The following is a 27065-nucleotide window of genomic DNA, read 5'->3' on the forward strand; positions in this document are numbered from 1 at the left end:
TATTCCCGATTTACATCTGCACACGGTCTCAGAGAGAAGTGACACGGAAGTGCTGCTACCTCCCACCACGTCGTGTCCGGGTCTCCCTTCAGCAGCTCGATAAAATCACCCGTCTGAAAACACAGCGGCGTCTTCCCCGGAGGTGTCGGCGTACCGTGGTAGTTCCTCACTGCCACCATCTTGGGACCTGGAAACACAAGCATGGATTTGTGCATTAATGGAAAGAATAAAATCAAAACTGAACGTTAGCGTCGTTACGTTTCTAAAAACCTTCATATTTATCGGCAGAGAAAGATTGTGATGTTATTGTTTTGGGGGAAATTTACTGAGGAATTTAAGAAGCAAAGATCCAATGCTCAGATCCTCTGTTAAGATTTCTGCAGTGTATTTTGGATTTCCCTCTTTTTATGATTTCAGCTGATAACACAGAGCTGTTTTTATATTTAAAAAGTCCTGCTCTCTCGGTGAAGCAGTCTCCAATAAAAACAATATAACCATAAAATCCAGGATCTATCATTACAAGCCATCAAAAGCCAGAAAATACAATACACCAGTCCAATTCTGAATATCTTCAAATCTTTGAATCCCCAAAACACTTTTAAAGTACATACAGTACTAGCTCTGTATATATTTGCATTGCCCCCCCCCCCCCACCCCGCACACTCAATGAGTCTGATAAACTTGTTTTAGGTTCACATGCAGATGAACGTATCCACTAGATGTCAGTAGAGAGCTGTGCTGTTCAGCCTCTCTCCTGAAAAACTGACAGAATGTCCATGTTGACATGTTGGACGACAGGAAGTGCTCGTACCTGAGGACATCCCAGGTTCCTATTGGAAAAGAAAACACAAATACATGATCAGTGATACAGACACAGAGGCAGAAAGCAGGAAATGGTGATGATGAACATGATGTTGCTGTATTTGACCAACTCACCAAGTCGTGAGGATCTGAAACGAAAGACAAAAGACATGGACACAGTCAGGATTGATTAATTAATCATTTAACAAATTGATTATTTAACATTTTTAACATAAATATTGCAGAATAAAAGCCCTTTAAGAAATAATAATGATGATAACATGATACTGAAGAAGTTGAGAGGAGACACCTACTGATTTTACAGATGGTGATGACTTCCAGACACTCTTTATGTGCTCCTGTTCCACAGCGAGAGCAGTAGTAGCCCTGATAGAAGATGCCCCTGAGGACACACACAGGAAGACACACACACACACACTAATGTAAACAGGAAGTGTCTCAGACGCAAATTAACTTCTTGTAAGTACAGCCCACCAGGGATCCTGCTGCTACTTAGTATAATTCTATGATTGCTGCTACACATGCTCCATCATCTCCATCCTGTGATCCCTTTAAAATCACAAAATCAACTCGCTCTACTTAAGGCCATGCTCTCCTGCACTGTATTTGATACACATTCTATAACGCTGCGTGCATCGCACACTGCCATGTTGAATAGTGAGCGCCATAAATCACAACGGGATCCGCTGGGGCTGCAGCAGTAATTAGCATCTCGCAGGGAGTGAGAAACGCTGGTCCCTGCCTCCGCCGGCTCGCTGGATTTAGGTCAGCCGGGCCGTGAAATTTGTGGGTCAATACGCAGCGTGGAGTTTAGCCGGCCGACTGTAATAGAGGTGAAAGTGGTTGATTCAGTGACACGGGCTGTCCCTGCTGCAGCTCTCACATGGGACGAGGTGTGTGCACAGTGTTTCAAGATGTCAGCCTCTGTCTCACTTACTGGAATATGTCCTGAACATTACTTCAACGCTGACGAGGGACCAGGTTTTTCGCTTTTCACTAAATGTGGTCATTTCTCTCCAGTTCACTCTGGAGATCCATAAATTCTACTTCGCGTACGGCTGCTTAAAAACTGTGGTGAACAATAACCATGTAGATTAACTCTAGTGTCACGTCGATTTACTGTTGAACTACCCTGGAGTATTTAATATCAAATTGTTTTTTTCTGCTAAGTAATACTTCATTCGTTCAGAGTGGATTGTAGTTTTTACCCTGATACCTATATATTGAATTTTCCAATTTAGAATGCTGCATAAAAAACACGATGAACTTTTAAAACATGTACCAGTTGATAGTTACTAGTGAATAGCACTTGAAGAGTCTGAATGAGGACCCATTCATCACTCAGCCATAATGTCACTGCAGGATATGACAGTGATGTTGTGCACGTCAGCACCAGAGTGGAGGGGTCGTTACCTCAGCAGCATCCTGCAGGCTCGACAGTTGGTGTTCCTGTCAAACGTGTGCATCTGGAAGTTGTGCTGATTGGCTGTGGCTCTCTCTGGCTTGATGTTGGACCTGGATGAGAAGAGTAAATAATCCTGAATGAAAGAAACTGATGGAATCATTTACTGTAGTTTCCCGTGATCAAGTTCTCTGGTGTTTTAAATGACGGGGGAAAAACTCCCATCTGGTTATTTCATCCAGAGAAAAGTTGAATTTCAAAATTCTAATTTTACATTATGCTGTGACAGAAGCTTCATAACTACAGTGGAATTATACTTACATGGCCATTTCAAACTGCTCCATCCACTTCCTCTTTGTGTCCTCGGTTTTACAAAAGAACTGGAAGCCCTGCTTCCCCTGCAGGTGGATCAGGTAGAAACCGTACGACCACTGGAGGGGAGGGGAGGGAGAGAGAGTGAGGAACAGATGGCAGAGACACGTGTGGGCGGTGATGACGGACAGAGATGAGCCACAGAAGCTTGTGATACAGCTGTTTAAACAGTATATGTATGTATTGTATATGTTCACATTTCATTTTGAGCTAAATGAAGCTCCACGTGCTTTAGCGATGCGTTTCACCAACAAGCTGGAGAGCCAATCACAGAGCTGGCGGGTACACGTGCAATCACAGCGTGATACCCATTAAATCAACAACTGCCAAAGGTAGGCGGCAATGAGAAGATGAGTTAAATAAAGGGGGTCGCTTGAGCTTACCATTTTTCCACTTGACTGGTAAGCATGCAAAAAGAAAGACACCAGAGAAAGACCCAGTTACACATGCAGACATGGAGACACATGCAGATTCAAAACAAAGAGATAAAATAGGCCATGTTAGAGGAAAGCACTGCGGAATGATTTCATGAATCCTAAATGACCGTCACTGCATTTACACGTTCTATCGAGCATGAGCGAGCACAATGCATATCTGACACTTGACTGCGTCGCTCCTCATTTTCCATATCTGTAACTAGCATCAACGAGCTCCTTCGGCTCAGGAGCAACATCGGTAAAGATTACACAGGAAGGTTCATCAGCTGATTAGCAAAGATCTCATAAGAAAAAAACTGTTCTGCTCCAAACGGCTCATTTCTTACCTTCTTCATGTCGCGGTTGTTCATGGGGTCGTCGGACATTTTATACGACTGCAGCTCGATAATCTCTTTGAGCTCATAGCTATAACCTTTCCTCTTGCAGACAATGACCACTTTATCAAAGAGGAAAATATACCTGAAGACACACACACACACACATTTAATTTATCGTTCAGCCGTGAAAATAGGTTTCGTTTCAGCTTTTGAAGAGTTTGGACTCACCGGTCCTGTTTCGTTCGGTTGACGATGGAGCAAACCTTCAGCTCTCCATCGATCTTTGGCCTCCCGTACTCCTCCAGCTTCACCTGCTGCTTCGGTCACAAACACACACCCCATGTCAATCCACTGCATGTTAGAAAACTTAATGAGAGACCATTAATAATTCAGCTAAATCTGAATTTCAGAGAGAATCCAAATAGATACGTAACGAACGGTGCAGCAAGGAAACTACTAATTACAGTTTGAATCCAAATTTCTGGGTCTATGGAACGTGTAAGAGTCCAGAATTAACCGAGTGACTTTGCGCCTCAGCAGGAAACAACAGGTGTTGGAGCGTCGTGACAGAAAAACGGAGAGTGAACAACCATCTGGAATCCACGTAACTCCAGACTTGATTTATTGAGGACAATCCTGACAGGTGGAAGCAACGTGATGTAAACAGTCGGAGCAGATGAGACACAATGTGGACATTTTTCAACAATGGGCGAATGCTCGGTGACACTCGGTGACTTATCACTCTGACAAACTTTACACTCCTGCCTGGTGATAACATTTGTGCCGCTGTATTAGACTTTCATACACACACACAAAACTGACGTCTATAAAGATGTCGAATCAGGAAATGTGACAATAGCGGACGTAAACTTTTATTTACAGATGCTTTTGGGGCTTCAAACCTTTATTTGACGGTTAGGCAGTAAAAGGGGAGAGAGGGAGAGAGTGTGGAAGACGTTTGATGCTGCGATTATGCTCGAATGAATCGGTCTGTGGGTGCAGCAACTGTGATATCAACACTTCCCCTTTTCTGCTTGTGGTGTGAGGGACCTGTGCAGAGTTCTACTAAATGATGGTTGTCGCCCAACTCCGCCAGAAAAAGGCAAAAAAGGCAGAAGAGGAAGAAATGCAAACAGAGGAGTTTTCCTCCGGGGAACTTCGCTTCAGGCTTGTGTGCACTTCTTCGCCTCGACAAAGCGGTTGTGTAGTTTTTTAACAATAGATTCCAGCAGAATGTTTCGCCTTTACCAGCGATTTCTGTGATTCCCCTCCTGGAGCCATCTGGGAATCTCTTCGCTGCCTCATGAAATTAATTCAGTGTCTCCAAACACCTCCAAATAAAAATGAGCGAAACGACGCTGTGCACACAAGGACGGGGAAATGCAAGCGCAATCTAGGCCTCAGTCCCGAACACAGTATTTCAAAATACTTACAAGATTTTCGATTGAGCTTTGGAATTCGCTGATTTTCTTCAGCGTCTCGTTGTCCCGCTTCACTTCATTGATGTACATGGCCAAGTCCTGAGAAGACAGACAGCGAGACAAACTTTCAGCTCTTTCGGCCTTAAAGTGAAAAATCTTTCTGACAGCTGTCATATCAGGGTCAAATTACGCTACTTCAAGCCACAGCGGCTGTATGAAGGCATTTATGCATCTTTGGCTTTAAGCGCTGCAGAGTTCTTATGTAATATGTTTTTAAAGCACACTCATGAATGCACAAACGTGTGTAACACAGACCTGCATCGCCTCCAGTGCCTCTTTCAGCTGCTGCCTCTCTGGACGGTCAGTTGAATGACTTAAAAGTTCCTGCAGAGGGAGACGAAGACGATTTTTATTATTCGTATGACTTAAAAAAAAATATAGCTATTAATAAATACCTCTGTTGTCTCAAATCTGCAAAATAATATATATTTTCCGAAATGAATGAATCCTATAGAGCTACAGTGGGACGGCTGTGAGAGATGTTCAGTATCTGCTCTTTACTGTGATTATGGATGTGACACTGACGCGGCCGCAGATAGAAACAAGTCAGCAACGTACATAAAAATAAGACAAGCAGAAGCTGCCAACCCGCCTCCAGGTCTGACTGCTCTTCATGGTAACAAGATGACAGCAAATGTGGCGTCGCCGGCAAATCATATTGTCTCCTCGCAGCCAATCAATAACAAATACGTTAGATCGTTTGAAACCATGATTGTGTGGCTCCTGCCTCCACCGTCGGGAGCGATTTATGAAAACACAGTCGAGCTGCGGGGAGATACAAGTCTTTTGTAGTTTCGTCAGCTTTTGCAGTTTTCAGGCACCGTTTGAAAATCACATGTGACACATGACTAAACAAACTACTGTACTTTTTGAAATTCCAGCGCACGGCAGTGAGCTGCACAAACCGTGTTCAGGTTCTGTCAGTGTCTTCGCAGTTCACACTGTGACTGCAGAGTTGCTGGAATTTCTATAAAGACAACTTACAAAGACTAGACAGGGTGAATCGTCAGAGCTGCATGAACACGTCTTAGTTTGAATCTCACATTTGTATGAAGATCTTCAAATAATCCAACACGGCCTCTGTTGTCACTTCAGTTTTCTGCTTTCATTCACATCTTGAGGCTTTAAACAGCTACAAGAGAAAATGTTAAACATGTTTCTTGATGTGATATTTTCCTCATGATGCTTCTTGATGCCGTGAGATTCAGTCTCAGAAATAAAGGCGACCAGGCTTCTGCAGTGAATGTCCCCATTTTCTGGAACAGCTTAGTTATTCATATTAGAACCGCTGAGATCGTAGAAACATTTAAATCACTTCTTCTCACTGGATGAGTTTGAGGCCTTGATTTCATCTATTGTGCAATTTTTTAACTGTCATCTATTTATGATGTTTTATTGCTTTTGTATGTTTTTCTTTATGTTCTTTTGTCTTTATTTAAAGTCTTTTCCACACTTTGGTCAAGGGTGGTTGTTTTAGAGGTGCAATATAAATACACTATACAGCTTTTGAATGATTTTCAATTGTCATAGAAAGTAAAACACAAAGGTTACACCAGAGGACACAACTATATTATCCTCCCAGCTGCAGGCGCCCCGGAACAACCCGTCCTCTAACGTGGACATCACCCCTCACTGGTTTCCCACCAGCAAATCAGTGCCACCAGTAGGGAACCAGTGAATCATGGTCTGTAACTTTTGCACAAGCTGTTTGGAGATATAAGAGACACAGTCTCATTGTAAATTCATCAAATATTCACGTCCTGCTGGAGGAGAATTACCTCGGAGACAACGTTGCTGAATTCACTTTATTCAAAGCTGCAGGACATGAAAAATGAAGAGATCAGAGTGTTCACACCGTGAGCAACTACCACAACTGTGGTGATATCTATGCAGCATCAACTGAGGACGTGACGCATGAGTGGAGACAGACACACACACACACATGCACGCACACATGCACACACACACACACACAATCTCTCTTCTGCAATCTTAACCATCATAACTTAATGCAATGCCTCACCCCTTTAAGCCCTGGAACTAAATCAAACCATTCTCACGCCTCTCACACTCACACACACACAAACACGCACACACACAGGAACCTGTCGGCCTGACAATGCCCAGGGCCTCAGCAGCTCAGCAGTGTCCTGCAAAGCTGTGGGAAGCAGTGAAATGGGGTGAATTTAATCTGATTAGTGCACAGTTGATTTGACTTCAGTGCCTGGCTGAGACTCCTGCAGGGGTTCGATTCAAACAAACACAAGAGAAGCTGCAGCGCTCTCTCTCTCTCTCTCTCTCTCTGCGTGGACCTTCACCAGCTACCTGACGCAAACACGCTCGCCCCCCTTCCCTGGTCGTAATGCACCGCATCATAAACTCATGCGCTCATCCATAATTGAGATGCAACGTCAGTTAATCACGGGGAAATATATGCAGTGCTCAGTTTGTTTTATACATGAACACCGGGAGGGGCGCTGCAGGGAGAAACACTGGCTGAGGTCAGACATTGTGCTTCAATACATTAGTATATTGGGCGAAAGGGCTTCAATTAATGATTATAAACCACCATCACTCCTCATGAATGCTGCGAAAGAACACATTTGACATTGTTATTCTAAGAATGACCTAAAATGATTAATACAGCCATTAAAATTGACATCAATTAATTAAATCAAGCATATGACTTATAGACAAATTATTTTAGCACTATATCTGTTGCATTGTTAAAACAATCTCTAAATATATAAACTAAATAAGACGAAATATTATTCTGTAAAAAGATAAAATAATATTGTGAATAAATCATTTAAATTAGAGTAGGCTAGTGATTTAAAAAACATATTAAAAAAATGTACATTAAAATTTAATCAGGCTTTTAAAAAGGCAATTTCTTTACCAGTTTCCATTTCACTAAAGCTTTTCCTTTTTCCTATTAGCTATTCCATTAGCTTTGTCATTTAGCTTTTCCATCAACCTTTGGGTCGGATGCTGCTAAAACAAATCAGACACCCGAAACAAGCTTCATTGTACAATTCATTAATTTATGAATACGAAAGGCTTTATTGCTGTTTCCATTTCCAAGACGAACAGTAATAATTCTCTCCTGAAAAACACCAACCAACGCAACCAAATTAAACTTTAGTCGCTATTTGTAATTTTAGCAAATGATGGAAATAACCAAGTTAAGTTAAATGCCAAGTAACAGCTTGTGTTCCCGTAGAGCCAAATTGTTGGGTGAATGATAATAAAGCCAACAAACACTGTTTCATGTGGCAAGGTCAAACGTCTGGAAAAGTATCACAGAGCTGGTGATAAACCAGAACACCAACTGTCGCCCGCCAAAAGAAAAGATTGACTTTTTATGGACTGGCTGGAATTACAGCGGAAGTTAACCTCATCTGTGTCAACAGTGCAGGACTCAAACATGATCCCAGGTTTAAAGATGTGGAAGAATCTGACTTCATTCCACAGTGATTGGCAGCAGGTTTTTCAATATGTTGCAGAAATTGGACAATGCACGTCCTTTCTCGCTTTTCAAAGTTTCGCTTTCTGCTTATCTGTTCATACTGGCAGCGGGGAGAAGACCGCCGGATGCATTTTCATTGTAAGTGATCCTCGCTCATATTTTCTCAGGTAGCTCTTCAATAGAAAGTAACAAACCAAATTTCACAGAGACGAGCGAGAGAGAAAATACAAATGATTGCTCCCTTTCTTCCTCTGAAAGTGTGACTCCTGGTTGGAGCTCGGAGAAGGTGGTGAAGTGGTGGATGCTGCAGGAGCGTTTTGAGAAGTGTCAACGGACATTTACTTCCAAAGTGAAAGTGACCCACCGTTCAGACGTATTGTAACTGCTGTGAAGTAAATCTGTCGACAGCTGCGCTCCTGAATGAGAAAAGCGAGCTACGAGCCTTTCACAGCTGAAACTCAAGGCTACAGAGTGAGAATGTTTGACATTCAAAAACAAAAGAGTGGAGTTTATTTCAATCTGCTTCATGGAAGGACTTGAATTTCCTTCAACTGTTCGAGGCCAGAGGATTATTTATGACATATTTTGACATGTTCGCCATTAACCTCTTTGTCTTGCAGCTGTAAGAGACGTGTGATGCTTCCTACCTTCAGTAGTAGGTGATACTTGAGAACCCTCTGCATGGGAACCACCAGAAGATCCTGCAGCTTGAACTTCCCCTCCTGCACCTTTAAGGTACATTCCTGCGGGATGACACGAGCAGCGGCGGGGCAATCATTACACATAATGCACCATTGTGAATTCCCCCCCACTAACAAGCCCTCGTTCATTATTTAATCATCCATTATGTCTGGTTGCACTGGTGCTGTAGCTTTCACACATCCATGCGGCTCCATTAACAACAACGAGGCCAGTTTATTCTTCCAGGGCAGAGGAGCTCTGGACGTTGTTTGTGACACAATTAGCGCGCAGGCCGACGGCTGGATTCCTCCGGCTAATGTTTACATTTTTATATTCTGGCTCCACAAGAAACTGACCTTTGTTGGAATCTTCCTATAATGTTCCCTCACAGACATAAGTGTGGGAGCAGTTCAGTTTTTATAGCTGAGCCGTAACAAAATCCACTTATCGAAGGTTTTAGAGTGAAGCAACGACAGGAAGCTGTTTGACTCTGTTACAAAGCTTCTCTATTTTAAGAGAGCTATAATCATCTCATTCTTTTTGTCAACAGCTCCCACAGTGTTCCTCTGTCCAGGCTCGCTGCTGATGTGCCTGAACCCCATGATTACATGAGGGTGTTAGCTCTATGCTATCATCAATTCGGATTCTGGTTTGGATAAGGTTGGGGAATAATAGCTGCAATAGTTGCAATATCTTGCAGCAAAAAGAAACTCCAAATATCTTGGTTGCACACTGCCATTCACTGTTGCATTGTGGGAAACAATGACCACACTTTTGCTTGTGGCATAAACCACTGACAGAGAAAAACATAAAATCATAATATTCATGAAGGCTGAAGAAGCTAATGTTTATGTTGTTACTGAGTGATGGGATTCACCCACTTTTTAAAATGATGGGGGACATTACCTCCACTTTAATCTTGACGTCCTCCCGTGTCGCTATTAGCTCATCCAGTGTCTTCTGGGCGTTTTCCATGTGACTGCAGTACAGACCATAGATCAACAACCTGGAGAGAGACACAATTCAACAACTGTTAAACCCAATAACCTTCAGTCAAACCCTCTTCTAGAAACATTGCATCTTGTGATCGTTCCAAATATTAGCAGTTGCATGTGTTTTATTCAAAGCTCACAACATTTTCCATAAAGTAAAAAAGAGGCTTTAATAAGTACTAATGAATCCATTCTTAAATCTTTTCTAAAAAACACAGAGTCAAAGAAGAAGATCGCTGCTTGAGTCCACAATTATCTCTCAGCTGGTTCCTATCACGGAGCCTTGAGGCAATGCCCTGCACATTCATTTTAAGATTAATAACACAATTTGAGAGGTCAGCCTGAGGATCATCTGGCACTATGGGGGCAGATAAATGAATATGTGAATACATGTATTATGATTAGGAATAGATGTGAATTCCATAAATAAATAATGACCGGGTTCTCATCCCTGGGCAATATTTGGAAGGGGGGGGGGGCTCCTCTTGCAAATAAGCTGTAATCACAGAGCACAAATGAAAGATGCTGCGTTTTATCAGTTGTTGCTCTTATCAGCATGAGAGGGAGGAAAAAAAATCTCTTAATTTCCAGCAGTGAGGATATGAGAGCAGTGTTCATTAGATATTACAACGGGACCCTGACACAGATCTGTGGGCTCAGATGGGAGGGAGCTGAAAGTCATCTCGCCGGGAGGACGCCGGCACACATTCCTCACTCTCGCTGAGTCAAAGTAGGGCATTGGCACGGCTGGTATGGTGCCAAACGCCCCCTGGTGGTGTTGGCACTCAATCTCTCAATCTGAGTCTTGAATGGGGCGAGGTGGTGCAGAGAGCTGGCAGCCTGACGACTTAATCAAGCCTCTGATAGATGTGTGACGCAGGCACACAGAATGTATACACACCATGATATCCATCCATCCGTTATTTCTACAGCTTAAGTTATAAATGCCATATATACTTAAATATTCCTTCAAGTATATTTTAAAAGGATTTCAGTTTTCTGTTCCCAAAACTCTAACTGTTACAAACGGGTGATTCTCCATTATTAATACAAAAGCATCACATGAATTATTCTGCTGCAGAAATATTTCTAAAATGTCGAGGCTGTGAATGTATGATTCAGTGTCATGCTTTGCCAGAGGTGGAACTGTGAACACAGAAGAACAAACTGCTCCTTAAAAGCAGCGTCTCCATCACACCCTCTCGAACAGAGACCGACCGGGGAGACGATCACTGGAGCCCAGGCACGAGATTTGCCTAAGGACCCCCTGCAGAGACGCTCCTACCCTGCATGGTTAAACCAGCTGTGGGCAAAACTCTGCCCCTGATTAAGACTTGAGCCGCAGTAGGAGAGACAGCTCCCCTTAGCTTCCCGCTCCTCCAGGACGGCAAAGTGATTGAGATTAATGGGGGCTTTGATCAATTAGAAGACAGCAGGCGAACCGAGCAGCGTAGCGAGGATCCAGGGGCACGTGCCAGAGACACCCATCATATAGTGGGGACACAATGTGACGTGGAGGTCTTCTTTAAAGAAGCTGCTCCATGACAGGAATGCAAAGTGCTCACGCTACTGGAGTGAATGTGGGAAGATGAGGAAAAGGAAGGCGGAGCAGCATCTCCTGAGGTTTCGCCTCCTGACAAAAGTTAAACACAGCAGATCTGATGGAGTTTGTTTCAACATTTTGAGGAAAGTTTACTTTGCAGTGGAACCAAATTTAGCTGATGTTAAGCCCTTTTTCCACTGGTCAAAAAAAAACACGAACACCCACCCACACCTTACATCTGGCTTTTGTCTGCAGGGGGAATCTACTTTTACTTCTGGGTCAAATGACTCTGCAGTAGACACAGATTTTGTTTTAATCAGGTCCTGCTCTGATCTGCAGGGATGGAAACAGGGGCTGGCAGTCTGCACCTTTTCTGGTGCGATGATATCACACATATTGAACTTCCAGGTGTTGGTGCATAAATACCCATCAACCTTGTTTTTTCTAACCTTGCAAGATGCAACACTGGCAAGACAGCGAGGTGAGAGGATGAGTTTCTGGTGACGTTGAAAATGACTCAATTGGAAAAAGAGACATTTGTTTGTGTGTGTGTGTGTGTTTATGTGTACCACTGGGTGCTGGGGACACTTCATGGTTCAAGCTCATCCCTCTCATCATCCACATTTTTGTCTTCAGCACTAAATTGCAGGTAAATAAAGTTTGTATCTAGTTGGTTTTTCGGAGCATCTAAATAACGGTATTCCTTCCTGGCATCAAAGTATCACACCCAAGGTCTTGTCATCACAAACAACTCGTCAATAAAAGGCTAATGTGTTAAATGTAAATGATATTTTTAATAACAGCTTTCCATCTGAGACACGAGACCTCTTCCCTGAGACAGGCAGCGGGACAAAACAGCTAATGACAGTCTTGTCCCAGTCAGCCATTATTAGTGATATGCACATTCTCTTCTTGACACCTTGTGTAGACACATCGCAGCGGGAGGTAAGTATTCATCATTTCCTGTTTTCTCCCTGCAGCTCTGCCTGAATCAAATCCCGAATGTTCTGAATATTTCAATTAAATTACAAATCGTAAGGTAGCAATGAAGCGTCTTAGCAGCCTTTTGCAAAACAACTAAAGTAACCTTGAGAGATTGGAAACGGTCGAAAATAATTTACTCTGAACGTCTCACGTGGAATATTTACTCAGCGACAGAGAAGCATTAATAATGAAAATGCTTCCTTGTTTTTGCACCTTCCGTATGCATTTGAGCAAACATTGATTTTCCTCAAAGCGATGGATTTATGAATTCTTGACAAGAAGGAGGGAAAACAGAGGATTACGTGTTTATATGCGTTTCATTGATTTTCCTCTCACTGAGCCGAGTGGAAATATGAAGAAGATGCAGTTAACTGACAATGATCAGGGAAAAAATTGGATTTTATGTCGAGGGAGACAAAAAAAAAAAGACAAAGTTATCTCAGTCCTCGAAACAGCCGGATGAGGGTCATTAAGTTTTACTTGTTAACTCGCAAAGAAAAGCAGGCATTTTTATTTTCTACGATTAGGACCAATTGGCAAGTTTTTACTTGGGCCATTAGAAAAGCTGCAGCAGTTCAACAGTCAAAGAAAGAAATTTCCTACCAAGAAAAAAGGCAGAGCACAGATTTGTTTGGGAGTTCTCCTCTGGGCGGTACACTTTGCTGGTGCAGTAAAAACTTGCTGTATATATTGTTTTCTCGGCACCGGGGTTATCGCCCTGCTGTGCTGGCCTCTTTCATAATGAGGATGCTGTCGTGCATGTTATTTCACAGGAAATGCAATTTTGAGTAGCTGTGCTCTGGGCCTCCCCCCCTAACCCGCCCCGGCTGAGCCCCGTGAGCCGAGCCAGGCGACTGAGGAAATCTCCCGGCAAACCAAAAGTGACAGGGTTGTGGAACCAGCTAATATTCTCTGACACATGGCATTGGGACCCCCTCACCTCCACTCAGCATAGCCGGCGTACATTAAATGGAGGAGAACAAAGAGCAAAGACCTCCGATAAAGAGGCTCAGAGTGTGGCTGTGATTAGGCACCGCAAGGATACGGGGGGAACAAGATTACTCCAGGAAATGAGTCGGGGAAAGTCGCAAATGAGGACATCAACAAGAGGGTACTTAGACGCCCATTTAGTTATAGAGCCTCTCTGTGCTGTTCAATGCAGCCGGGTTCTCGCTGTTTAAGGATGGAGGAGCCGTCGAGATAAACCGGTGACATTTTCAGCGTGGCATTCACCTCAATGACAAACCAAAGAAAAGCGTTTCGTCTTTTGCGGTGATGTGAGAGAAAAAAGCAACAAGCACATTGTTGTAAAGGTCGCAGGGACTTACAAGCAGAGATAAGCAAATTATTTATGCCGAGGCAGGTCCTCAGGAAAATTGCCAGGATGCTTGATGAGAGCGACGCTGCGTGGGTCCAAATCTCCCTGGTCACTCTTGTTTACGGCCACGGAAGAGACGAGACACCAAGGTGGCCGATAATGAGGCAGGTATACATGTCAATCACACGCAGGGAATCAAAGCCTGTGACGCACGGAATCTGCAAATCTAATGAATCCTTTTTCTCAAAATAACCCTGAGTCGCATTTTGGAAAATGTCGCAGAGGGTGATTAATAACAATGAATGGTATACGATAAGCAAATTTGGTTATGAATAGAAGGCAAATGTGGCATTTCTGTCGGAGACAGGAAGGTTAAAATCCATCACAGAACAAACAGGTCGAGTGTTGAGCTGTTTCCAGACTCGCACTGAACTCCAGGGGCTGCGTGTGAGGATGCAAATGGCCGAGTCAGTTGCTCCAGACATTCTCCGCAGTTTTACCAAGGGCCTGGGAGGAAACTCTCAAGAGTGAGATAAGGTCTGGTGCGTTGATGACGTTTCTAACACGTTACAGACGAAGAATACAAATATCTCAGGATGCAGATCTTTGGGAAGATAAAGGGATTCGAGAGCTTTTGGTGATGAAGCTTTCATGTGCCACGGTCCCGGTCCTTTACTGGGACCTTCTCCAGGCTGGACCTTATCTGGGATTGCGTGCAAATTAAGACTCCCGACCACTGCTCAATCAGATCAGAGAGTCTCACGAGCTAAACGAGGGAGCGGGAGCCTGTGCATGCGTGTGTGAGATGGAGGGACAGAGTATGTGCCTGCCTCCGTCTATTAGTCGGAACAGAGTCTGTCGTGTCACACCCACTTTGCGTTACAGAGCCCTCTAGGCTTAAGGAAGAGGCCTGCGACGAGCCTATTACCTATGCAAACCGACATCACCCACAGAAATGCAGTGACTGTGTGTTTAAGAAGAAAAGTGTCCTATCAGGACGGCTGTGCAGAGTAATATAATACTTGTGTAGACGCAGACGTGCAGTGAAGTGTGAACTCACTCTGCTCCTGCAGTAATGACTGCATCATTCGACGACAGTGGCGTATCCATAGCCAAGAATACAATTATGACCGGGGCTAGAACCTATCATCACCATCATTATGATTATCTGTGAAGCAGCCGCACTCAGCAGGGAGGAAAATCACAGCTCCACTCGGGGATGCAATTTATCCACACGTTGCTCAGCAGCTGGGCCAAACAAAAAACCCGTCTGAGACAAAAGTGTGTTCAAAACTGTTTTCTCATCCAAATACTCTAGAGTTCTAAAATCCTTCACTTTTCAATCACTCCAGTGGAAACGAGCTTGTCGTTAGATTTCCCATTTTTGAAATAGAAAATAACGGCAGATTGCTGCAAAGACTTATTTCATTCATTTTAAAGGAAATTATGTAATTTACCGAAAAACAAATGCAAAGAATATATAATGTACAAGGATGTGGCTGCACAGGAGGAGCACAGGAATGTGACTGTGACACACTAATGCTTTCTTAAAAGGATTTACTCTGATTGTTTTTGGTTGAAAGAGCAACAATATATGCTAGCTCAGCTTTTAACCTGCTTATTCTCTGAACATTAATCCCATCAATCCTCCGACTCCGAGTGCGGCCAGAAAGAAAAACACATTTTCTTTCAATTAGCTTTAAGGGGATTTTAACTATATAAGCAAAACACAGCCTCAAAAACCTCCCACTGTGTGCATGTAGACATCGAATATGGATTTTAGGGGACGAACCTTTCCTTGAAGTCGAGGAAGATCTTCCCGAGGCCACTTCCTCCTGTGACCATGTTCAGGTCGATGGCTCGCAGCAGAGCAAAGTGGACTTTGATCACATCCTGAGAAAAAAATCCCAATAAATATTTATACACTGTCACATACATAGATAGATCTATATAAAAACATACAAACATGTATAAAAGATGATGTTCCTTATGTTTATTTATTATACACTGATTTCCTCTATTTTCTATTCTCTAAAACAGCTGGACGCTTCAGTTTTTAGCAAGAATTACTTGGATAAAAAAAAAAAATATATATATCTATACATTATTCATCATGTTTATGATTTAACGTCTCTCCTAAGTACTGTGCACAGAGCTGCAAAGGACAGTTAATGTGGAACTGCTTCAAAACAAACTACAGGAGCTGTGTTCAGTCACTGAAGGTCACCAGTGCAACAGTGTGGTTTATTGATGTGTTTTTAATAGTTGCTGGACAACAACACGCTCTTTGGCACCGAGGAATAAACACTTGTTTACATGAACGATTCATTGTTGGCTTTGGCCGAGCGTCATCCATTAAGTTAACTGGGACAGTGTAACCGACAACGCTGGAATCGAACACAGAGGAAAAAGACTTTAGTCAGGCTTTATGTCTTTGTTCACATTTGATCTGGGTAGATTTTATTTATTTTGAAGTTTTATACCAAAACTGTCCTTGAACCTTTGTACATTTCTCCAAAATGAATACAAAATAAACACATCTTTCCTCTTTTCCATCACTCTACTGAAAACACGACCCAAAAATACCTCCGCATACCGAGCGATGAATTTGCATACAGCACCGTGAACACCCACGACGTACACACTGAATAAACCACGCATCCTCTCATCCATTCATCCATCCATACACACATTCAATTATTCACTCGCTGTGCCACAAATCCGGGGCTGTGCTGTATAGAAATAATTTTCCTCGCTCGAGCGAATACTCACCTCGAGGTTGACAAAGATCGCCTCCATATCCTGCGGACTCAACACTTGCTTCAGAGGAATCATGTAGTTCTTGAGGAAAAACAAGACATGAGTCAGTGAAAATGTGTGTGTGTTTTTTTTTAAACACAATAATAGATTTCCTCCTAAAAAGCTTGAATAGAAACTCAGAGTTAATCAATTTTTCCCTGTTGAAAATATATCAATGAAATAACGTAAAGCTCCGGCTAAGCTTTTAGCAGATCTGAGGACAGCTCAACTGAAAGTTAACTGAAAGGAATATCAATACCAGGGTACGCAGTAAAAGTACTCAATATGTTTCTGTTATTCGGAGTTATTTGATTTCACTGAGTGCGTCATAAATACACAGTGTGCAGCTGTGCTCTTACAGGAGGAAAAGGCTGCCCGTTAGTTCTCCAACACTGTTTTATGGTTGTCACATTCCATCATCATAATAATAACAAATAGACGAACGAAGAAGCAATGAAGAGTTGACGGGCTTTATTAACCCCAACTCAATTAAGCTTAACGAGTCCTCTGATCATAGGAAGGTTATTTATTCTCGTTCGGTCTCGTGTTGGTCTGAAGCGGGAAACGCAGAACACACATTTAGTTTAATGAAATTAGCGGAGCGGATGATTTGTGGCACTCCATCGAATCGCGAAGGAAATCTGTCGGCAGGGAAACTAACGTGTGGGCGACGCAGATCTTAACAATGGTGTGTGTGTGTGTGTGTGTGGGGGGGGGGCTTCTTTAAACACAAAGAATAAGTATTTAGTAATATTGAGGGTTGTGATGTCCGATGTAAAGTGCTGCTGTAAATAAATTACTTTGAATGTAAGAAGTTGATTCAGCAACATTCCTGATGATGAATGTTTACAGTGTTTCCAGGCCTAGTTTTTTAGGCTTAACGTTAGATGCATATACGGAGGAGGACGGAACCTTCTTTCTGTTTTCTGTGTTTCTTTCAACCTTTATCTGTGAAAGCTCGGACGAAACAGAGCGATTGGAGCAGTACCACTGGAAATCATGGGGGGGCAGTGTAGCTAGTAGTTCAACAAGGACGATCTTAGGAAACAGGAAACAGCTCCGAGACTCAACGTAAAGCACGCGTGGAAGTATGTGGTCAGCGACATTGTCGAAACAGACTCTTTCTGTACGTTAAAGCAGAATAAATGAGTCACAAAACGTGTGAGGATCTGATGGGAGCACACACTGAACTCACATCTGCACGACTAAAGAGTTTTATTTCAAATCGATATACAAACATGTGGTAGTGGTGAAAATTAATTTCTTTTGGGGGCAACGATACCATCAACAGAAAGTGCAAGGAAGAAAGACAAAGCAAAGAAAACACGAAGAAAAACAGTGTGAAAACAAGAGTGTGCGTGACTTCCACAGGCCTCTAAAGAAATGTTGTGTGCAGGAGGGGGAAGAATACATGAATAAATAAAAGAAATGTCAGACAAATGTGAAACAAAGAGGATGCCAACATAAACACATTTCAGCAGGTACGGCAGACTCCATAAGCAACCCGATGAGGCTCTTATTCTGGAAAATATGACCCTCTTCCTGCTTCGGACAAATGATGATTTCTCAACCTCTTCAAAATAAAATCAGTTGTGCAGCAAAATCTTTATCTCATAATTTTAGGAGATGCAATATGTGTCATGTGCATTAAGTGTGTGTGTGTGTGTGTGTGTGTGTTCACGTGCACTTAAAGCTGCAGGGATCAGTGTCACTTCGGGAGGCTGAGCCAATAATAACCCTATCGATCACCTCCTGTGACATTTGTGCTCCCAAGTCAATCTGCCAATAACTGACATTTCCATGCTGTGACCCGACGCACAGGCCCGAAGAAGTGACAGAGGGGAACACGACATTTCTTGTACCTGCATTAAAAAAAATAAAGACATGGAGTTTTAAACACACACACACACTCTGACACTCACCTTCTCTATGTCCTCTAGAGTCTTGTAGTACTTTGCCTCGGTCTCCTGGATCTCCACCAAGCAGCAGTTTCTCTTGTCATCCTCCGTCATTCCCATTTTCTATAGTGACAACCGATCAGGACAAATGGACTGTAAATGATTATGTATGAACTCCGTCATGCTACACTGCATCTATTTTTTTTTATCATTTACATTTGCAGTTTTTGCACGATCATATCATTCTCCACGGAAAATAATATGTATATTAAAAGCAACAAGGATTTGCATGATCTTTATAAAACTGGAATTCAAGCTCAAGCCAATGTCCATTAAAGTACGAAACCAATAAAAGTACATAATGAAGCTGTAGTCACACGGATATTCTACAGCAAGAATAATTTAGTGGAAAACAAATCTTTACTTCACTATGAAATTATTTACGCCTTGTTTAATACGTGAATTACCAACACATTCAAAACATAATTAAGTTTCAGTAATCTTTCAGTAATCTCTCCACTATCTGCATAACGAGCTTTCCAGGGAATTGTGGGTATATAATTGAATACACAATTTCCTGTTTAGGAATTAGTCACAAACTACAACTGCTGGAAAAAGAAGCGAAATGCACTGAATGAATAAATTGATTTCCAGATCAAACTGCACCAGATGAAAATTCACACGTACGTGAAGACGGAGTGAGTTCAGCTGCTGGCAGGGTTTGGATGGCGTGAGGTGGTGATGACACAGAAGCATGTGAGCTTGTGTGTGTGTCTGTGTGTGTCTGTGTGTGTGTGATACTTCATGTGTATGTATATGAATCTGTATCCAAGGTGATCAAGTTACAGCCATCCAAGCAGATGCACATAGTGGGAGGATGGAGACGAGATACAAACATTTCTCATGAGGAGTGACGTGTGTGTGTGTCTGTGTGTGTGTGTGTGTTTATGTGCGTATGCGTATACATGCTCGTTCTGTAGAGAAAGAACAATATCATGTAACGCATATTCTGAGTGACTCACACTAATGAGCCAGGATGAACACACACACGTACACATACACACACAGTTGTTTTTCTATACTGTGGCAGTGATATGAGCAGCTTTAATGGTGAATAATCATCTAAGTCCTTTGACTGTTGTTAGTCAGGCCTCTATCCAGCACGTCATCAACCAATCAGCAGCGGCGCCGAAAGCCGGCAGGATATCGTGTATTTGTCTCGTGCTTCGATGCCTCAGCTGGTGTGTCCTCGCTGACATCACATTAACATCCAGCTGATGTCTCCGACGGGCCCTGAGTCACACTTGGGAGCCGATGAAGTCACTAATATAATTGGTCGGCCTTTCTATCGGGACGCTATGAGTGTGTTTTAAAGGACTGTGATGGGGGGGGGGGGGGGGGGGGGGGGGAGTTAACTGACAGGGTGGGGGTGAGTCACAAACACGGCAGCACTCACCTGCATGTATCTGATCTGCAGCGTGAGGGAGGCAAAGCAGCGCCAGTCAGAATCAACACCGGTTATTTAACACACACAAACAGTGTACGACAAAAATGTAAGTGTTGTCTCGAGGATACCTGGTCAACAGGTGCAAAATGAAACCATGCAAAAAGAAAAACCCTGCACACTGTCAGCATCTGACATGGAGAATGCCTGAAGTAGTAGTCACAGTACAAACACTTACATGATCAAACACCGATAAAGTGTCCACAATGATTAAAGGGCAGATTTAATGGTTTGAGGTTCTCACCATGGGTTGTCGTACTTCCACCTTAATAATGTCCTCGTAGATGTCATCCCCATCGTCATCGCACGGCACACAGTCATAGATGTCGTCCTCGCCCAAGTCATGTTCGCTGGAAAATAAAACACAGGAAACGTGTTGAAATGAAAAGATGCATCTAAAACACGTCTAATGGAGGAAGGAGGGAGAGCAAATATCCCTCAGACATGGTGTCTTCTGGTTTCTAAGATGGCGCTGGACAGACTCGAGGCTTCAAACCAGCAGCTCACACACCAGAGGTTGGCGTCCCAGCTGGTTGCCACTTGATCTGAACCCCAGCTCAAAAGGATAAATGCGTCTTCTGCCAAAAAGTGCTCGTATGCCCCCTTTAAACTGATCGATGAGAGGCACCGAGCAGTCAAACCACAACAAGCTCATTATCTTTCACGACCCCGATCTGAAGAGTGTCGCAGGCGGGGCGGGGGGGGGGGACGACACAGCGGCCGGCGTTCACAAACCTCCGCTGAGTTGCGTTACTGAGTGGCATTTCTCTTTAATGAGTTTATGTCGCTCTGGCACCCGGCTTCCTAACTGACCTTTAATTAGGGAGGCAGCCAGCAGAGAACAGACAGTTACTGTGGAGAGCAGCATCTACTGGGAAACATGCTCCAGGAGCTAACACTGCATCTCCCTGTGCTGCCTGATGTAAAAGCAGTTATTGTTCGGGAAACATATTGCAGCAGTTGAGATGCCTCAGCAGGAAAATGCTTTGGCCATGATGGGCCCACATCGATGTACTTAATAAGCAGGATGCTTCAAGAATAAAAAAAAAGAAAAAGAAGAAGGAAATAATCGATTAAATCCAGTAAACAAACTGGAATGGCACTCAGGAGAGCGAGGAACTCTGCCGAGGTCCAACAGTCCCTTTATGAAACTGTGTTTAAATCTGCTAGATATGGATTTTTACTTGGATCTGCACCAAATTGCACAAACTTATAGAAACCAGTCCTCTGAATATGGCCTTTTTTTTAAATGAAGATCAATTAATGAAATGGGTGAAAATGTCAATTTTACAATGTTAAAGAAAGCTGAGTAATGTCTTGGCCCACAGTTTGTGTTTCCAAAGTACCTGTGAACATACAAGCGGTGATCACTGGACACTGGACACTCAATGAAACCTAAAAACTTGATTATTCTCAAGGAAGTTTTGAAGTTTTACTGATTTCTAAGGTTTTTTTTTTTACATCCCCAGCATGCACCTGTCCCTTTCACCTCCATTTTTTTTGATGTGGGAGAAAATAAAGTAATGAATACTAAAAATAAATAGAGATAAACAACTCCCTCCACCTGCTCTGCTCAGGCACAGCAAGTGTCCGTCCTGCTTAAATGTCCTTCAGCAGGACACTCAACAGATGGCAAGTAAATGGAGGATTTCTGTATTCGGATGAATAGCAGCTCATCCAAACAAATCTATTTTTGATCCTCAGCATGTAAAACTACCTGTGAGATTCTTCTCAAGAACGTTTTTTTGCTTCACACAGTTTGCATTAAACATGGACAGAGTGTGATTGACAGCTTGTGTTGTCCAGTGGGGGAAAAGCCTCCAGCTCTCGGTCAGGATCCCTCACGTTAAGATCTCCAAGATTGAATATTTTATTTCCAGTGTGCGTAGTTTGTCAGTGCATGAATACAAGACAAACAAAAAGAAAGTGATATTTTGTCGAGATTGTCTAAGTTTGACCTTCTACATCGGCCATTACGTCTGAAATATCCCTCCCATCACTGTCTGTGTACAAAGACGATAAAAAAGCCTTAAATCAGATATTCAGCCTTGTCGTCAGGAGCTGCTTGAAGTTTTAATTGAGGTGGCTTGGTTCACTGTCAGCAGCGTGCTGCTTCTGTCTTCATTAAATAAAAGCGGTTGCCGTTGAATACTGAGGAGGAGGCTGCGTGGGAGGACAATGGCCGACACCATCCCATCATCCCTCTCTCTGAACCCAGAGATTCCGCAGAGACAGACGCGTTTTGCTCGGAAGAGAAGTTCTCAGAAAGCAGATGTAACATTTCATTTTCACTTAATCTCTCAGGGACAGTTCTGTGTGAGGGAGGTCCAGTGCAGCGATATGAACATGACCTGTGGAGAGATCTGAGATGAGCAGGGGCCTCCAGGGAGAGCATGGAGGAGCTGGAGGAACAGCGGAGAGTAAATAATGGAACGATAGAATAGAAACAGATTAAGAAGGAACAATGAATACAAAAATAATAATTCTGCAGTTCACTGATGTGTTGGAGAACTAATCGGACATGAAGATTACTTTGTGTCCTGTATATTTACTTGTCCTGTTAAACAGCAAACACATCAAGCCTGTTACATTTCTTTAATGACGACATCATGGGAATTCATGGGGACGTGTGGGCGGAGCCGCTGGACCGAACAGAAGGTGGTTAGCTGGAGACGAAGAAAGACGTGAGGGACGTTACAACCACACATCTATCGCCCTGTTCAACACTTTCTCTCTTTGACCTAATGCCCTCACACACACACACACACACACACACACACACACACACACACACACACACACGTGATTCACAGGAACGACATTAGAGGATAAACATCTTTCCCTTTTGTATATTATCTTTGGATCAAAGAAAAACAAAGTGCAGGAGAGGGACACGTGTCCTCCTCGTGGAGTAAAACTGTTGCACTGCTACGTTTCTATTAATATCGTTTTGTCTCTGGGGCTTTAGCAGCCATTAATAAATCATTCAAATCCATTTCTGAGTGTGTGTTTGTATGTGTAGGTGTGTGCTGGTTGCATGTGAGTGTTTCACGGCACGAGCAAGTGAAGAGCGGGGCCGCAGTCCTGGGGTCTGGTGAATTACGTCTAATTTTCTGTCCGATTACACAGTGACGGGCCGCAGGGCGTCTGGATGCGATTGGCCCGCGAGCCTCTGCTCCCAGGCCCCAATGACATCGAGTTACATCAGTGGAGAGTGACTCATGGTGGAGCTACTGAGCATATGTGTCCCAGAAGGCTCAGCAGCTTCACAGGGGGGCTAGTTATATATTATTATGTTACGTTGTCGTGTGGTGAGTAACAGACCTTCACAGCAGGAGTATGACGCTACAGGACGTGTGTGTGTTGAGGTGGTCAAACAGAAACCGAAGCATAAAGCTAGAGGAAGACCAATACGGGTTTCTGGAGGCCGATGCAGATATTACAGAGTAAAAAACCTCCGATATTGTAAATGTGGTTATCAAACCATGCGCATCTTCTCTGCTTTGTTTAATCTGTAAAATGAAACTTGTCATACCTCTGCAGCAAACATAAACTGAGATACAGATCTGTGTCTGTGAAAGGCTCTCAGATCAGCAAACCCCCGGAGCTTGTTAATATCATTAAACCTCTTTCTCCTGTTAATTCTGATTCTGTTCGTGTGGCTTCATAAAGTGTCATTTAAAAAATATGCCACTTAATACCTCACAGTAAATAACACCGAGAGTGAGCTCCATCCATTTTCAAAATATTGATTTCTTATGTCAACCTGCCCAAGGGATTAATGGAGCATAATAAACTGCAAAAGAGTGACAAAAAGCACTTGTGACACTGTTTGCTTTGTAACGTAAAGCTATGTGTGTCTTTCGCAAGAAGGGGAAAATAAGTCCCTTGGCAACTGTGCCCAATACGCTCCCATTTCATGCTTTGTCAACTCCAGCATGGAGTCATTCCAGACGGGGAGGACTGCGAGTTAAAGCGATGTGAAGACACGGCATCGCGAAGCCAGAGGGAGGAATCGCGGAGCAGGTTTACCATTAACCCAGGAGACCTCAATTAGGACGAGCCCGGCCTCTACCTGACTCACACACTCCTGCAAACACATCCGGTCCCGCAGGGACTTTGTAAATATACACGTGGGCCTATATCACAGAATCTTCACGTCATTTAGTTCAGAGCAGACATATCCGGCTGCAGCTCAGACTGACGGCCTGAAGCCTCAATCCACCTCACATGACATGAGCTCCTCTGACATGATACGGTTGTTATGGAGATCATCCAGCGGTGAGCGACCTCTAACAGACCTCGACGAGAAAATGCCGCAGAGTCAGTCTGAGACCACACATACTGTCGACGGAGCTGCTCGGCTGCAGCGTTTCAGAGATAACTCAGAAATGAGTTTTATCTTTAAATTCTACATCGGTGAAGCTCCAGACGGAAGTCCCCGGAGAGCGCGGAGGTTCACTGGTTCAAGTCTCCGGCCTGCTCCAGATAAAATGAAAAGTGTCGATCGATCTTTAGCTGCACGGCCGCTTGTGAAATCTTCCATTTAACATTTGGTCCGCTGACATGATCTCCGTTTTTAAAACCTCCCCTCGAAAAATCCATTATTTATAGATTGCTTTCCGCAGCAGTTAGTATCCTTTCTCGTCTTACCACTAAACTTAATGATGCCATTTTATAGATTTGTATCTGTTGCTGAGATATTCTGCAGCTCTATTTTCTCCCACTAAACATCTCAGGTGGCAAAATGGCTGTTTTATTCCTGACATGATGTTATTTTTACGAGGCGATGTGTCCTTCCCCTTATAAAAATCCATTAAAAACGACTGTACGATCATCATCAGTCTTCTCCATCACAGTTGCTCATATTCAATCATGCATGCATCAATATTTCAGGCTAATTAACAAGTCTTTGAGAGCGGGGTTATTGAGAGCGAGGCCCATGTGCTAAGTGTGTCCGACTGTATTAGGTGCAGGACCTGCTGATGAATCAATTATGCTTCTCCTCATTGATGAAACTAAATGCATACATGTTCTTGGTAAAAGGTCAGGGGCGGCCGTGGTGCAGAGCAGCATGATTAATTCAATAAGATCCAGGCCTCTGCACCTTCAGGTTACACAAAGAGCTCCACGATACAATACCACCGAACAGAAAAACAGATGAGCTCCAGCTGCAGGGCACCTGAAGCTGCTGCTGCTGCAAGGTTACAGGGGCTGAGACCCAAGACTGGACAGAGGAGATTTCACAGGGTGGAGGTTGGAGGTGAAGGAAACACAAAGTGTCACCCATAGAGAAAAATACACTATATACCACTTGGTTTACTGGTGGATTCTTGGATTTGTATTTGGAGTAAAATAAGGAACAAGCGAGAGATTTCCACGGACCTCAGTGGAAGGACGGGGCCTTTACCAAGAAAGAACTTTTATTTTTGACATTTTCACCAACTTCTTCTAGGAATAATTTGCACATCTTTGGGTGTGAGGGACTGTTAGGCCAATCGGTTAGATTTCAATCCATGTTTTTGTAAATAAAATCTTCAAATCGAACTTCGTATTTGCTCTCGTCTCTTCAGGATCACTTTTCTGTGAAAGACTTTCAAGGTAAAGGCCCATGCTACAGGCTTGCAGGGCTGCATGTTTGGCTAAGATGCACTCTAATCCAGTATTAACCTGCTTGGCTGGTGCTCTCTTCTAGCGAGAGCACATTCCCTCAATCCCCCTAAAGAAAATCTCCATCATGCATTCAGGAGGCATGTACGATATCTGCAGCTCGCATGCTGTCCTCTCTATCTCTCTCTCCTCCTTCTCTATCTCCCTGTGATGAATGACACCCATCTCAGAGCGGTTAACTAAGTATCCTCCATTAATCTGAGTGGAGCGGCTGCTGTCGCTGCTCGTATGGAGGCCAACTCAGGAGACCCAGTGTCTTCTCCTCTGTGCACGGGAAAAAAACACCCACACACCCAACTAACACACACACACACACACACACACACACACACACACACACACACACACACACACACGGCAGGCATCGAGCCACCGACCGAGTGGAGCGGCGAGGCAGCCAGGCCGAAAGGCAGAGCAGCGCTGGTGTCACCATGGCAACAGGCAGAGTGACTGAGGGCTCCGTGCTTATGTAATTAGGCGTTTAGAGGAAATTGACAAAAGTGGCGATCACGGTTCATTTTGAGACATCACAAGATGCATCGAGTCACATGATGTGGAGAGGAGGGAAGTCTGCTCTCGATATTCTTCTGTATTTATTGTTAAAAACCCAACAATTCAAATCAGGTATAAAATGCCAGTGATGCAGAAACATTATATAAAGCGCTCTCGTTTATCTGCAGCAAATATCAGCACTTCCCGTCCATTTCTACACAATTAAGTCTATAACTTCAGACGAGTAAAAGCTTTTCTCTGCTGCTCTCATCACAATAACGACAAGTTTACTGTAACCTTTCTTCTTATAAAACTGAATATTTCATGAAAATATCTCAAATGAAAACCGCTTTCAACCAGACATGCACTGATATCCTAAATAAACAGGACTCCCCCTGGTAAGAACTCTTGAGAAAGTCCGAGTGAGCTCTTGTGAAAGCAGGATATTGTTTGGAAGATTCACCACGAGCATGAGGGCGTGTTGATGTTTCTACCGCGTGAAGGACGCAAGAAGAAGATGTCAACTTGAAAAGACGAGACTCGAGATCGTTTGGTGATGAGGGACGCGTTGCTGTCATTGCGCTGTAAACTAAAACGTGATTTCCGAGATTTTTTTTTACGTCATGTCTTGTCAAATGCGCTCTACCCAGGCTCCACCCCTCACCGAAAAGATCTGGAGATTATTTTGTTTATTTCATGATTGGTGCAGGACTCCAGGGATTCAATTTAATTAACTGCAGTGTCCTCGTGGGTGACGGTAAAAACAAGTTTGTGTGGGTGTTGGTCGTGTAATTCATACTCACTCTGCCAGCTCCTCCAGGCTCCGGTACACATCATCCTCATTCAGAGCTGTGTCCTCTGACGGAAAGGGCCTGGAACACACA

General features: G+C 43.4%; 1 protein-coding gene across 12 annotated transcripts in view; it reads right to left on the minus strand.

Annotated features, from left to right (window-relative positions):
• vav2 (vav 2 guanine nucleotide exchange factor) overlaps window positions 1-27065 on the minus strand; it is a 160125-nt gene that overhangs the window by 7722 nt on the left and 125338 nt on the right. For 4 of the 12 annotated variants that reach the window (XM_069513267.1, XM_069513261.1, XM_069513260.1 and 1 more), the window contains exons 4-22: window positions 26985-27053; window positions 20264-20369; window positions 19972-19986; window positions 18540-18638; window positions 16591-16659; window positions 15611-15711; window positions 9888-9987; window positions 8948-9043; window positions 5087-5155; window positions 4784-4870; window positions 3579-3667; window positions 3360-3492; window positions 2980-2994; window positions 2546-2655; window positions 2236-2337; window positions 1116-1204; window positions 937-950; window positions 812-830; window positions 60-187 (exon numbers count right to left, since the gene is read on the minus strand). In XM_069513267.1, coding sequence (XP_069369368.1) covers window positions 60-187; window positions 812-830; window positions 937-950; window positions 1116-1204; window positions 2236-2337; window positions 2546-2655; window positions 2980-2994; window positions 3360-3492; window positions 3579-3667; window positions 4784-4870; window positions 5087-5155; window positions 8948-9043; window positions 9888-9987; window positions 15611-15711; window positions 16591-16659; window positions 18540-18638; window positions 19972-19986; window positions 20264-20369; window positions 26985-27053 — 1510 coding nt within the window. The remainder of the gene's footprint in view (window positions 1-59; window positions 188-811; window positions 831-936; window positions 951-1115; window positions 1205-2235; window positions 2338-2545; window positions 2656-2979; window positions 2995-3359; window positions 3493-3578; window positions 3668-4783; window positions 4871-5086; window positions 5156-8947; window positions 9044-9887; window positions 9988-15610; window positions 15712-16590; window positions 16660-18539; window positions 18639-19971; window positions 19987-20263; window positions 20370-26984; window positions 27054-27065) is intronic. The other 8 variants (XM_069513271.1, XM_069513270.1, XM_069513266.1 and 5 more) reach the window with 5 other exon arrangements.

Source organism: Paralichthys olivaceus, chromosome 18, assembly GCF_024713975.1.
Source record: "Paralichthys olivaceus isolate ysfri-2021 chromosome 18, ASM2471397v2, whole genome shotgun sequence".
Taxonomy (NCBI): domain Eukaryota; kingdom Metazoa; phylum Chordata; class Actinopteri; order Pleuronectiformes; family Paralichthyidae; genus Paralichthys; species Paralichthys olivaceus.